The sequence below is a fragment of the Saccopteryx leptura genome, chromosome 1, assembly GCF_036850995.1.
Source record: "Saccopteryx leptura isolate mSacLep1 chromosome 1, mSacLep1_pri_phased_curated, whole genome shotgun sequence".
Taxonomy (NCBI): domain Eukaryota; kingdom Metazoa; phylum Chordata; class Mammalia; order Chiroptera; family Emballonuridae; genus Saccopteryx; species Saccopteryx leptura.
Genome location: NC_089503.1, coordinates 374,223,163 through 374,237,129, shown reverse-complemented (window position 1 = coordinate 374,237,129; position 13,967 = coordinate 374,223,163). Strand labels below are relative to the sequence as shown.

At 42.8% G+C, this 13,967-nt stretch overlaps 1 protein-coding gene across 1 annotated transcript; it reads right to left on the bottom strand.

Moving 5' to 3' along the window:
- Positions 1-1,491: 1,491 nt before the first annotated feature.
- On the bottom strand, positions 1,492-12,731 carry ENPP5 (ectonucleotide pyrophosphatase/phosphodiesterase family member 5). The gene is made up of 4 exons (XM_066359284.1): positions 12,553-12,731; positions 9,124-9,987; positions 6,856-7,032; positions 1,492-2,906 (listed from the first exon to the last, which is right to left on the bottom strand). The coding sequence occupies exons 2-4, from the start codon at positions 9,950-9,952 to the stop codon at positions 2,479-2,481; spliced, it is 1,434 nt and encodes a 477-aa protein (XP_066215381.1). The 5' UTR covers positions 9,953-9,987; positions 12,553-12,731; the 3' UTR covers positions 1,492-2,478.
- Between the last annotated feature and the right edge of the window lie 1,236 nt (positions 12,732-13,967).

Genomic DNA, 13,967 nt, shown 5'->3' with positions numbered 1-13,967 from the left:
ATGAGCGGAACAACAAACCAATCTCTCTTCTCGTCTGTCTAAAAAAGTCAATAAAAGTTTTAAAAATACGACAGTTGGCAAAGTGAAAAATTGCAAAGCATGTACCGAATAAGAAAAATCTTACCAGCGAGTAACTATATACAAAATTGCTGATGGAGGCTGTTGAACAAAATGGTGGATCAGGGGGAACATAATTCTTCAAAAAGTCTTACTTAAAATTAGATGAGCTAATCTAAATTTCATTTCTATGTGCTAAATTTTGTTAACCGCATACAAAGTATGACCATGAAGACATATAGGCAAAACCAAAACAACAAGCTATCAAGAGTGAGGAGTGACTAGGTTTTCCTAGCAAACTTGAAAATTTTATTTTTCTTCAGGACAACTCTCCTGCTGATATTTTATAGGAAAATAAGTATCTGTAAATAAAGGAAACCATTCAATAATCAAATCTTTGTATCAGAATTTTAATGATTTCATCAAAGTTACAGAATTTACTTTCTTCTTACTGCTAAGGTAAAAGCACCTTCTAAAGTGAATTTAATGAAACAATTAGATTAAACGTACCGATAGCACTTGAATAGTAACGGTTTTAAATGGACCAATTTTCTTTCAGTCATTATCTTGTCATCTTAATAATGCAAATTAAGTTCATAGCTACAAAGCAAGCCACTGTGACTGGTCCCATTTCTAGTGTCTAATCCAGAGTTCAGATCTCCTGAGTTTGCGCCCTGCCATATAACTTCTTAGCTTTTAAATCCATAGTACATTTGCAGAGATTTCACTCTAGTCCATTAAAGAGGTTGTGTAATGAAATGAGAATCAGATGCTAACACTTTTCATTGGCATCATTTTAAAAATAATCCATCCATTGCATTTTAGGGTGCATCTAAAAAAAAATTCAGTTGTATTTTTAACCATGCCACTTTGCTCTTCCGTCTAATTTACCCTTCCTTTCTGAAATGCATTTCAGGTTTTTCCTAATTAGACAGTTGGTGCACATGACCTCACAATATTTTCTCAGGGCCATGGGCTTCTGTTGGTTTCTACTGTCTTCAAGGAAAGCCGTTTCTTGCAGGTTTGCTCTGAGAAACCATTCGGAATATCTCCCTGTCTCCAACCCGACTACTTAAGAGATCCACAGCAGAGCTCTCGGTGGTTGGAACGGGAGGCACTGAGATGACCATGGAAGTGAAAACATGAAGCAGAGGATCAAGATAATTTGTGAACGTGGATTCACCTTTGATTCCACTGATCACCTGGGGGGCCAGTGTTCACATATTTCACGAAACAAGTCTATGATCCAGGCTCCTCTTGTTTCAGCACCTGTCACTTCTAAGAGTTATTTTGCCAGGGTTTGCCATCAGGCACCGTGTAGCACTGCGCTGGGTACGCTGTGAACAATGGTCCTACCTAAATTTCTCCCCTCCCCCCGCAAGCTCCACACACCTCTTTTCAAAGACTAAGTGACCCACATTTTAACTAATTGGGTTTACCCTAAGTCTGAATCTTCAAATATTCACATCTGAAAGATGCTTGTGCTCTTTACTATGTATATGTTACCAGAAGTAAAAGTTTTATCTAATTTGATTTTCAATGTAATCAATAATGATTTAGTTTTCAGAAAAGCAAGTAATTATACAATAAAAGCAAACATTGCTGAGATGACGTCCGATCTTCAATATTCAGGCCAGCGCTGTACCACAGAGGGAAGAAATGTGTAACTCATGATGTCACAGAAAATTCAGAGTAAAACGACCGTTTGGGAGACAGCAATAGTGAACTTTACAACAGAAACAATATGTTTACATGAATCTGTCCAAAACTGCATCTTGCTTTGGGAAGATAATATGAAGACCCACGTCCTTTGGCAACAAGTCCAACAAAGAGCGCCCAAGTACACCTGGCTGGGGGGGCACCTCTCTCGGAAAGCCAGTGCCAATGGTGGCCCCATTTCATTTTCAAGTTTTCACTTACTTCTTGCTCTTACAATGTAAGTAAATGTCTACATTATTCAAGAATTATTAGAAATTTCATTCAGTTAGAATGACAAATAAGTATTCTGTGACACAGGCTGTACAAGGTTGTCTTTTTCAACAAGTCGTAAGACATAATTGTCGATAAAGTGCGTTCCACATGAGAGTACCCATTAGGAGAGTAATTTAAAGTGCAATATATAAGGTTCTTTAAATAGTGCAAACTTGCCAAATATGTACATTATACATGCCGAGTCCAAAGAAAGCAGGAGCTTATCAGTGCCTAAGCCAGACAGAACAATGGAAACAGACTTCCACATTTGGTGATCCTTTGCAGGTGTGTGTGTTGGTCCATCGTGTGTGTGCGTGTGTGTGAGGAAGAGGCTGTGCCTGAACATGAACATAACTGCTTCCCAGTCTGTGCCAACGTCTGAAGGTGGCTTCCTAGAATCTGACACTTTAAACACTGACATAATGACCCGATCTCCACCTCTAAGTACCATCAGGCTTGTAATAACGGCTGAGCTATTTCAGCCTGCCTATCTGGCAAGGCAGGAATTTGACTGCGGATTAAATGTTTAATGAAGATTATGAAAAACACAATCACTATAATGCCGCCGAGAGAGACCCCTATGAAGTAAGCGTGCGGCTGCTCCAGCTCGGAACCTCCTGGCTTGGCGCTGCCGTGGAGGAGAGGGCTGCTCTGTGTGTGAGGATCCGCCGTGGGAGCTGCCGACCTGAGCAGGTCCTGGACGTTCCGCAGGGACCCATTGTGTGGCGTGGCGGGGATACCGAGGAGGTGGCAGAGCAATGGGTACAGATCCGTGGAATTCATGGCTTCTTTTGTGAAGTTCTTTCTGAAGGCAGGACCGTGGGCTACAAATATTGGATGCATTTCTGCCAACGCGTTATCGTAACCATGGTTGCCTACTGTCAAGACAAAAATGCACGACAAAGTTAGCCAACCAGAAGGCGTTCGTATGGAAATAAAAGTTGTACTGTCAGAGTCTGAACAAGTAGATGCCAATGCTAGCCACTCTGACGTTTGAAATAGTCTTTTACAAGCAATCTTTGCTGCTGCCAACATCACTGTTCACTGCAGGAACTGAAAAGGGAAATGGTCCCCAATCGTTCTCGGAGGCCAGCGCTCCCGAGGCAGCCGAGGAGGAAGGGTCAGAGCAAAGCTCAGCCCCTCCAGGGAAAATGAAACCGGAAGGAAACCACTTCTTACTGCCTACCATGCTCTCACAATTGTGCTCAAGATAAGATAAAGGTGCTCTTAGTCACGAGGACAATAAATTCATAATTACTAAAAAAAGGGGAAAAACAATCGAGTTACAATCCACAACTGAAAATTCAAGTCAGGGCTTGAGGGTAAAATCTGGACTTTCACGGTTCAGCTCAGGATCCAACTTAGGACCGGGTCCCTTCCTGTGGATACAAATACAGTAACGACTTCAGGAGCCTTGTGACTTGCCAAGTGCTACAACATCAAAGGACGAAAACAACTGCACCATAAAAGCTGCATTTTATTTATTTATTGTGAATGGCACTGCGATTTTTTCCTTTTCAATTATAGTTCACATCCCACAGTGGTTTTTGTTCGTTTCGTTTCAGGTGTGCAGCACCGTGGCCAGGACATTCAGATAGGTTACACAGTGTTCCCACTGACACTTCCAGTGCCCACCTGGCACCACAGAGAGTTATCACAACACTGTTAACCATATTCCCGACGATAAAAGCTGCATGTGTGCTAGCACAGTATCAGGGTGCAAAGGTGAAGGAGCTTCTGTTATGAGAGGGCAACCTAAGAAAATGGACCGGCTTTATTTTAAAGGTGGTGAGGACAACAACCAGCAAATCAGTCTCTAGCACCTATATTGCTGCAGGGAAATTTACAACGGGAACACATTTAAAAAAAATAATCCTGACCCTGGTCAGTTGACTCAGTGCACAGAGCGTTGGCTCAGTGGCTAGAGCATCAGCCCAATGTATGGACATCCTGGGTTCGATTTCAGGTCAGGGCACACTGGAGAAGTGACCAACTGCTTCTTGTCCCCTTCCTCTCCCTCTTCTCTCTCTCTTCCCCTCCTGCGGCCAGTGGCTTCACTGATTCAAGCATCGGCCTGGGGCACTGAGGATAGCTCACTGGTATGAGTGTTAGCCTCAGGCACTAAATATAGCTAGGTTGATTTGAACATTGGCCCCAGACAGGGTTGCAGGGTGGGTCTCAGTTGGGGTGCATGCAGGAGGAGTCTGTCTCACTATCTCACCTCCTCTCACCTCAAAAAAAAAAATGAAAAAGAAAATAATCCTAAATCAATTTTTCTGGAAGTCATGAACTGATGCCTAATCATCTCCTCCAAGTAACACCACATCTGCCTGGCCAGATCCATCCAAACAAGTCTTTCTAAATACCCTGATTCTTTTGCATTTACTCAAAAAAATATAATGCTGGATTTATGTAATCATCTGTCATTATTTGACAGGGTATTATGCTGTTCTATTTAATTAATTGATAACATCAACATTAGGAAATGTACCATTATAATCATATGTAACTGACTGGATGATTTTTTCTGTTCATTTTTACAAGAAGATTAAGACTGTCAGTCATGGAGGCAAAGGTAATTCTCTCATATCCCACTTTTTACTAGATAACCAGACTCGAAATCAAAGCATTACGACTTATAAAACCTTTCCCAGGAACAGGGGCTTTGTTTTTGAGTGGTAGTGGTAGGGACCGTAAACGCTTGATCCGGTAGATAATATTTAGTAACGATGCCTAAGGACAGCGGTCCTCAGACTTCAAAGTGTCTGCGACTCCTGGGAGACGAGTAAAAGCACAGAGTGCTGGGCTCTGCCCTCACAGGTTCTAATTCCGCAGCTCCGGCTGGGCCCACGAACTTGCATTCCTAACCAGTTCCCAGGTAGTCTGGACGCTGCTGGTGCAGGGAACACACTGGGAGAACCTCGCTTTGGAACACCAGGGTTTCCGCACTTATGGAACTCAGGTTGAGAACTATAGTGGTCAATATTTAATTATTCTGTTGAATAAATGTGGTGTAATATAAATAGGAACATTATTAAGGTTTCCTATCAAATAGAGGTGTGACCAATCTACTGTGTAATTGTAGTTCACCACGCCAAATTTCAGGGGCGCCGCTCAAATTCACATTGACAGTCGAGTTCTGAGCAACCCGCTAACATAACTACCTGCAGAATACATGAAAACCTGGACCTAGAAAGGTGGCGATTATTCTCATGGCCAAAGAGATTCTTTGTGAAGGCCTCCTTAAAACGGTTCACTGATGCGATTAAACACTGGTTTACAGATCACTATTAAAACCAGTTGTAAGAACCAGAAACTATTTACATGTACAAATTATGTAATGAATGATATATAATCTGTCACGATGAATTAGTATACGTACAGTACAAGTGCCACTGACAGGCAACTGCTTTTCTTTTCCTCAATAAACACGACAGGAACCTAGTTCTACCTAAAGGGACAGTTTTGTACATCTCTTATACAGATCAAGGACCAATACCCAAAAAGGCTTATCTAGGTAGTGACACGATGTGGTTCCTTCAATGATCAAGTAATGGAGTAGAAACAAAACCCAGGGAACTGGGAACTGATCAGTAGTAGTGCCTGTCAGTACCAAATCAACTTGGGAGCCCACGCCAGGCAGTCTAACAGGGGGGGTTTAATACGGGGATGAGTTCTAAAAGTGTTGAAGGACTGAGAAGCAAACAGGATGGGGAGTTACCCAGTGATTAGGAACAGTGGGAATCTCCTACAGGCCCCAGCGCTGGAAGGACAGAGGAAGAGGTGGTTTTACCAGAGTCCCAGCCAGGGCACCATAGCAAGAACAGAGCCCATAGAGACAGCTGTGCAGAGGGAGCCAGGATGACAGGGGAAATAAAGCCAGCCCTGAGACACAGCCTGAGGCGGAGTAGGGAGCACTGCCCTGGCTCCTCCCTTCCTCCTGGCTTCCAAACTCCGGTCAGGGCTTCAGGGCTTCTGTTGGCCGGTTCACAAAGGAGCCTGGGGAACTGAGCCTGCAGGCCAGCCCCTGGTGATACAAGGCTGAGCGAGCAAGGAAAGAGCAGGGAGTGTGCCAGCGAATATGCAAATGACAGGCACATGAAGATGAGTAGAATACCACGGATGACTTTCCCATTTAGCTAGCTTGTTAAAAGCAATATAAAAAGAGAAAACACAGTAAGGATGGCAGAAAGGGCCTTGTTTGGCATGTCTGAAAGTTAAATGGAAGTTCCACTATATTCTATATTTATTCAGTGGCAATATCTCCAAAATTATACCACTAGGTATTAGGAAAACACGCCTTGATATAGTCTTTTCCATGACACACTCACTTCTGTTTAGAAATGTTTCCAAGGTATCCGGCAAAGCGGGTCTATAGCTGCTAGAGCCAGAGGGCACAAACAAACCAGAAAGCTAACAACTGCAAACAAAACAGTTTAAATTCTAATGAAATCCAAATATAAAACAGATACAGAGAAAATAAGTCAATTTATAATTTTGTTGTGTTTTTCTCAGGAATGTAATAGTTATAATTAGTAGTATAGGTCACTGTTCCTATTTTTGGTCTGACAGCTTCAAGAGAAGTAAATGTTTCATTTTTAGGAGGTTACTCCTTTATAGCTATTCATTGCTTAATTGTCATGCATGTCTTGACCAGGCAAGCCCGAGTTAGAAGGCTACCACTTTTTAAAGTCACAGGGATCTTTATTTTCCTATTAAAGTATGCCACTAGTTATTCAATCAGTAAATAAACTGCTGTATTATCCACAGTGTCCCCTTTAGCAAACAGCGGTGCACAATGGGAAGAAATGATCAGAACATACTCACACAGAAAGTTATCCGACTTGTTCTGTAAAATAAACCACCCTTCGTCAGCCACTGCTATAATCGGTTGAATTCGATCGTTGTATTTGTAATGCCATCTTTCTGGAATCTCTTCTTTCTTGTAAACAGTCAGATTAGGATGAGCATGAGCTAGTGCCTCATAGACTTCATCAAATTTACCTATAAGAGAAGGGGGAAGAGAGGCACTCAGGACAAAACACTCACTGTTACCGTCAAAGGAACAGTGATGGCACCTTCGGTCAGTCAGTCAGACACCCTAGCCTAGGGGGTGAAAAGCTAGCAAGCTGCACGTAAGAAAACAGAGCCAGAACTTCAGAACTCCCAACCCCTCTGAGGAAAGAATCTTAAGGGGGAAACTGAGAAATAATTTTCTATTCTAAGTAAATCCACCTTATACAATTAAGAGAACATTTTCTAGAACCTGAAATGTCTAATTTGAGATTTTTTTTTAAGGTGAGAAGAGGGGAGATAGTGAGAGAGATTTCCCACATGTACCCTGACTGGGAACCATGCAGCAACCCTATCTGGGGCCAATGCTTGAGCACTGAGCTGTTTTTAGTACCTGAGGGTGATGCACTTGGGCGCTGTCTTGACTCCTTTTCTTGTTGTTCAAATCCATTTGGTAGGGGTTCCTCCCTGCCTCCCACACCCGACAAGTGAATGGGATTTTCTTAAACAACAAACTTGCTATTTTATATTGAATTTGTTGAAAAGTGTGTGTGTAGGCACGCAGGGCTATTTAAACATTCACTGTTTCCTACGATCCTCTTCAATTGCCCTGGGAGGGACAGGTCTCTCCTTTGTGACGTATAGAGCTTTTCACAGTCTGTTCTCTCCTTTAATACACAGACCTGCCTACCCCAGGAGGTGAGAAAAGAACTCGGAAGAGTTGGCCTGACCCTTGTTCTGCACTTGCACTGTGATCTGGGCATGGAATCCTAGGTGACAGGGCCGACATGAGGCTTCAAGAGAGGTTTATAAAAAATCCGAGGTATTGGTATTACTTCTCCTACTTACAGTTAAGAAAATCCAGCTTCAGGTTGACCAAAGCCTCTTCCTTCCTACACTCCACTGCTTCCCTATTAAGTGGGTCCTAAAGGTCTACAGAAGGTTTTTAGGGCTTCTAAAAAAAATCACTGTCATTTTGGGTCTTCCATCTCAATTTTTCCGAGAAGAGGACTAAAGCTTTCATCAGTCAATGATTCCAAAATGGTTAAATATCTAGAGAGCATCTTATGCCATATTCTAGGATAAAGTAAAAAATGAAGACTCCAAGTGATACCATCAGGTTGATTTGAGGAAATAACAAAATATTCCGTTAGTGACTGACAGCTGTCAGAGGGGCGGGGCGGGCACTGGGGGCTGGGTGACAACGATGAAGGGATTCACAAAGAAAGAAACAAAACCTCAGAGACCCAGACAGCAGTACGGTGACCACCAGAGCGGAAGCGGGTAAAGGCGGATAAATGGTGATGGAAGGAGACCAGACCTGGGGTGGTGAACACACAGTACAACATACAGACGGGGTATTACAGAATTATACAGGACCCCTGAAACCTGTAAAATTGTATTAACCAATGGCACCCCAATAAATTAAAAAAATTTTTAAAAATATTCTGTTAGCATGTTTCCAGGAGCAGCTAGGGCCTGCAGGTAATAAGCACCTGCAGACACCCTGAAGGAAGCCAGCAAGGAACCAGCTCAACGGGTTAGGCCTCTATTGTGAACTCCTGGTTGAAGTGACCCGGAGCTCATTAGACCAGTAAAATCCCAGCTTCTGGAAGGGCTTCTGAAGATGGGGTGCCCTGAGCACCATGACCTGCGACTGCACCCACGCCGGCCCCACACCAACCCTACGCGCATGACACAAGTTCCCACCATGAGTATGCAGTCATTTGACAGGACGGACGGACGCACAGACTCCTCAGTGGGGGAGCCATGGCTTTGGAAATCATTCCCCATGGGTTCCTTATTTGGCTGCAAATTCCCCTTTGTGTGGCAGCCACTCTTGCTGTAATGTCTGGGACCTGACTCACTAATAGGGGAACCCAAGAAGTTTGGTTCAGTAACAAAAAAAAAAAGAGAGAGAGAGATTTGTTTTTTTGTTTTGTCAGAGTCCAAGGATTAAATTCCAGAATATTAACATGACACAAGTAAGCACACTTTAAAGGCACAGAAACAAAAATTCTCCGCTCAATCACACTAGACAGATGCAGACCTAGTTTATGACCGACACTCACTCAGTCTTACCTTCTTTTGGTAAGATGGCCGCTACTGGAGATTGGTCAATCAGGATATAATGATCTTTATCCAGATACTGGTCAAGTTCTATCACCCTTTCCTCAGAACACTGGGTCATTCCATGATCACTTGTGATAATTAGGTTCAGGGTGTTCCACAACTTTGCCTTTTTCAGCATTTGTATAAGATATCCTAACTTGTTGTCAATATCTGAAATGACAGGCCCCATGAGTGGACTGTCAGGTCCCAAATTGTGGCCCATGTCATCAGGCTCTTCCCAATAGAGAAGACCAAGACTGATAGGCTCTTCTGATGTAAACCATTCAATAATTTTGGTAACTCTATCTTCAAATGAAACGGACTCATTGTAACGCATGTAATGAGTAGGAAAGCTCTTATGTATTCTGACATCTGTCCCGGGCCACATGGCTGCACCACTAGTATGTCCAGCCCTCTGATTCGTGATCCAAACTGGCATTGCTTCTTCCCAAAACTCAGAATCATAAATAGTCATGTTATCCAAGGAGAAAGATTTGTTCAGAATAGGATCGAACATGTCATTTGCCACAATCCCATGATTCTCTGCAAAGAGGCCAGTTACCAAAGTATAATGGTTAGGGTAGGTCTTCGTAATAAAAATATTAGTAACTTGCTTCACATGAACACCATACTTCATAACATAATGAAAATGGGGTGTGGGAACTCTATATAAGTAATCCCAACGGAATCCATCAAATGAAACGAGTAGAACCTTTTGCTGATCTGGCTGAAGAGAAGACGTGACCGAAAGGGTGAATGCAGCGAGCACAAAGGCCACCCGGAGGAGCTCTGAAGTCATTTTCGAAGTACTCGATCGATTCAGCAGACGATGATCTGTATAAAAAAACATATAGAAGTTAATGACATATAGGAGATAACTTTGTTTTGTATACTTTAACCAAAACAGAGTGATGGTGTTTGAGCAATCCTGGTTATATCATAAATTACAACCTGAAAGGATTATGTTGCAGAACTCGATCTTAAACAAGAGATCTGGGACTTCCTGTATAATAAAGCTAATTAGTTTAGTTACATTAGAAACTGTTTTACTTTCCAAGAATTTATCAAAAGTCAAAACATTCATTGAAGGATTTAAATAGGTTTCTAAATATCATATTTTAAAAATACGATATAATTTATATATACAACTTTTCAAAAAGATATTCAGGTTGACCCACACTTCTGACAGTCAATACCTATGAACATATTTATAACTGTTAGACCAGCTTCAGGAACCTAGCAACAAGAATGTACCATTAGCAAATCCAATAATAATGCTTGAAATATATTGAAATATATATATATATATACACCTCTGTTTCTCAAAGCCAAAGCCTTCTGTTTGGTTCATCATGGTTAGAGATGTTACTAAAGAGAGGAGAAAATACATTAACTTGGTTTCTCAGAGACATAAATTTGTGACATTCAAATATATTTGTGAAATGCAATCTGCACTTATTTATTTATTTTTGGTAACAGAGATAGAGAAAGACAAAGACAGGGACAGATAGGGACAAACTTACAGGAAGGGAGAGAGATGAGAAGCATCAACTCTTTGTTGCAGCACCTAAGTTGTTCATCTATTGCTTTCTCATATGTGCCTTGACCAGGAGTGGAGGATGGGAGAGGCCTCCAGCCGAGTAAGGACCCCTTGCTCAAGCCAGCAACCTTGGGCTCAAGCCAATGACTATGGGGTCATGTCTATGATCCCATGCTCAAGTCAGCAACCCTGTGCTCGAGCTGGTGAGCCCAAGCTCAAGCGCGCAACCTCGAGGTTTCAAACCTGGGTCCTCTGTGTCCCAGTCTGACACTCTATCCACTGCGCCACTGCCTGGTCAGGCTGCATTCATTTATTAATAATCAAATCATAGCTTTCTGAAAACTAAACAGTTAAGTTCTGAACTAATTAGAAAGAGAAACATAATTCTGCAATCTAATGTTGACCTTCCTAATATCAAAATTTGTTAACATTTAATCTTACCACTGTGATATGTGTAGAAAGGCACTTCCCAGATTAAATAATCACTTTGTACCTAGGTTGTTGATTTCTCTATTTTTTTAAAACCTGCATATATTTCTAAAAGCTTTTATTCTATCCAAGAAAGTTAATAACAGGCAATAAGGATAAACAATACATAGATAAATGTTGTCAGTTCTCATTGGGCTTGCAGATCAAGCAGGATCTTTTGTTCTCTCCTTTTCCTGCCCAGTCTCCCATGAAGGTATTTATAAGCCCTCCCCAAACTGGATCTAACCATACTCTGTGCCAACACTCTTGAATTCACCTTTGACATCTTCCTAATTTGAATATAGTGAAGACATTTTTCAACCTCAAAAACAGACCGTCTTGTCTTGCTATATTATTGCTGAGGGTAAATAAAAACTGCTTGGGATATTTGCTTTGCTTTTACATGCAATAATTGTTTTGTTTTCTTTTTTTGTTTGTTTTCTTATCATGATTTCTCCACACCTATAACTGAATGAGTTTAAATTGAAATTGTTTTAAGTACTGGTCTCCTGAAATTGGTTCAAAATTAAATTTAAAAGCTATTTCTCAAATGGCAATAGTGTTTCCAAGTATAGAAGGGACATTAAAAAATCAGTTCCAATAAGGAACTGCAAATATATTTACTAACATATGTGGATGGTGATGGTGGTTCCTTCCTCTTTCTCCCCCCCCCCCTTTTTTTTTATCACTTTGTTAACACAAAGAAAGCTTATATGAACCAAATATAATTTAAGCCTCAGAAAAGAATCAACTACATGAAACACCTGATTTTCCTCTAAGTAAATTCACTGAGCACCTGCGGTAAGCCGGAAAGAACTGCTTTCCTGGGACAAAAGAAAACAAAGGTCAAGTGTTGTCTAAAGCTTAGGAATGCTTGCTAAGCAGAACCAACATCATCACATTCATGACACAGAGCAATAAACAGAGTTGGGGATAAACGAAATCTCAGATTTCTTTCTTTTTCATGCACAAAATGCTGCACAGTGCGGCGGAACCCCTAGCTCTGGGTCCAGATTTCACTGGGCTGCTTTTCAGCTCCTCTTCCCCTCCAATCCCCCCCGGCCCCGTCCTAGCCAGACAGCCCTGGAAATCTGGAGAGAAGGCGCGCGAAGAAACACGAAGACCAGGGAAAGTGGCGGAGGCGCAGGTGTGTGCAGAGGGAACAGACGTAAGAAGACCGTGCAGCATTGCCCCCTCGTCCCCACAGGCATTGCATCCTAGCGCTGGGAAGGGTCGCGGCGCACGGCACGCCCACCGCGGCGGGCAGATGCCCTCTAACGTGGGTTGTGTGCGCGTGCACTGAAATCGGGGTTTGTTTGGAGGCCCACCCGGTGGCAACAGGAGCTCTGCGGGTCTCCGGGAGGTCGATGCCCACTCCCCTGGGCTCTTACGTTCGCAGCGGTCCGGTCGGTCTGCATCGGCTTGGGGCGATGGGAAACAGAGTATAGAGTGGGTTCCCTTCCGCAGACTCCGGGCAGCAGCGAGGAGGTGGCAGAATGGACGGGGACCCCTTGAACCCGCAGCCACGCACCAGCACGCAGCCTCGGCGCGCAGCACCTGACCAGCGCCTTTTCCACGCCACAGGCTCCGCCTCTTGGCTTTCATTGGCTCCAGTAGAGACTTTTCTGCTGGCGCGCTGCTAGGATTCGCTGAACTGCCTGTCAATCCGCAGAAGAGGGACGAGCCCTGCCTGGGTTTGGAGAACGAAGGGGGCCAGCAGGAGCCAAAAGCCATAGAGTACCCAGATGGGAGGCCGGTGGCGTGGGGAAGCGGGCACTCCTGGGGCGTGGCGCTCATTGAGGGCCTCTCCTTTCCCAGGCACCAAGCCTTTCCATCGTGTGCCTTTTCTAGACCGGTAGTAGTGCTGTGGGCCGTGATGCAGAGAGATTATAATGCGTTGCCCCTGTGGTTTGTGTGCTCTAACCCTTACTGTTTTTGTTAAAAGTGACTTTTATTTTCTTATCTGTTCTCAGTTTCGGTGTGTGTATGTTTTTCTTATCACAAATTGGGCAGTGACACTGTATCCTGAGTTTTGTTTTAATGAACACCGCAGGATATCAATAATACGTTGACATTTTCTCTTTTTATTAGTTGGTATTGGTACCTGCTTTATTTCACAAAAAATCAATTTAAAAGGTTTTAATTTAGTCAGCTCTCCAGCCCCAATGTTTGTTGTTCAGGCTTCTGCAATATAAGGTCTCAGGGATCTGCAATAGCAAGGCACCTGAGCATGAACAAGGTAAAGTGAGCCAAGTTCAGGATTAGGTTAACTTGCACCAGGAGAGAGGGTACCAGCTACTCTGATGATGACATCTGGGCCCCAGACTCTGTTTCTGGCTTTGTTTCCAAATACGCAGTAAAGCTATGAACTTCAGGTCCTACTTCTTTTTCAGGAAGTCATCTTTGGCCCCGTTTCTTCTGTTCCCTTACTACAGTGAATTAATCTTTCAAGTATTTTAGTAATTGATGGTATTTTTAGGACTGCAGGAGTGTGGTGGGCATAGGTAGTTTGCCAATTTGATGCCAACCATGACTACCATCAAGCTTGAAATGACCCCGAGCTCCCTGAAAGGATTTATCATCTCCACAAGTCCTATGTCTAATTCTGACCACCCTGCAATGGCCATTATTATCTGCTTGGCTGGCACAACTTAAGTTTCAACATCTAATTAGCCCACAAAACAGAGCAAAACCAGTGGATTTAGTTCTGTCTGGAGTTGCTGTTTCCTGTCTGATATATTGGAGTTGTAAAATGCATAGACATTCTTGTTGGTATATAATTAAGTAAGACAAACATTTCAGTCAT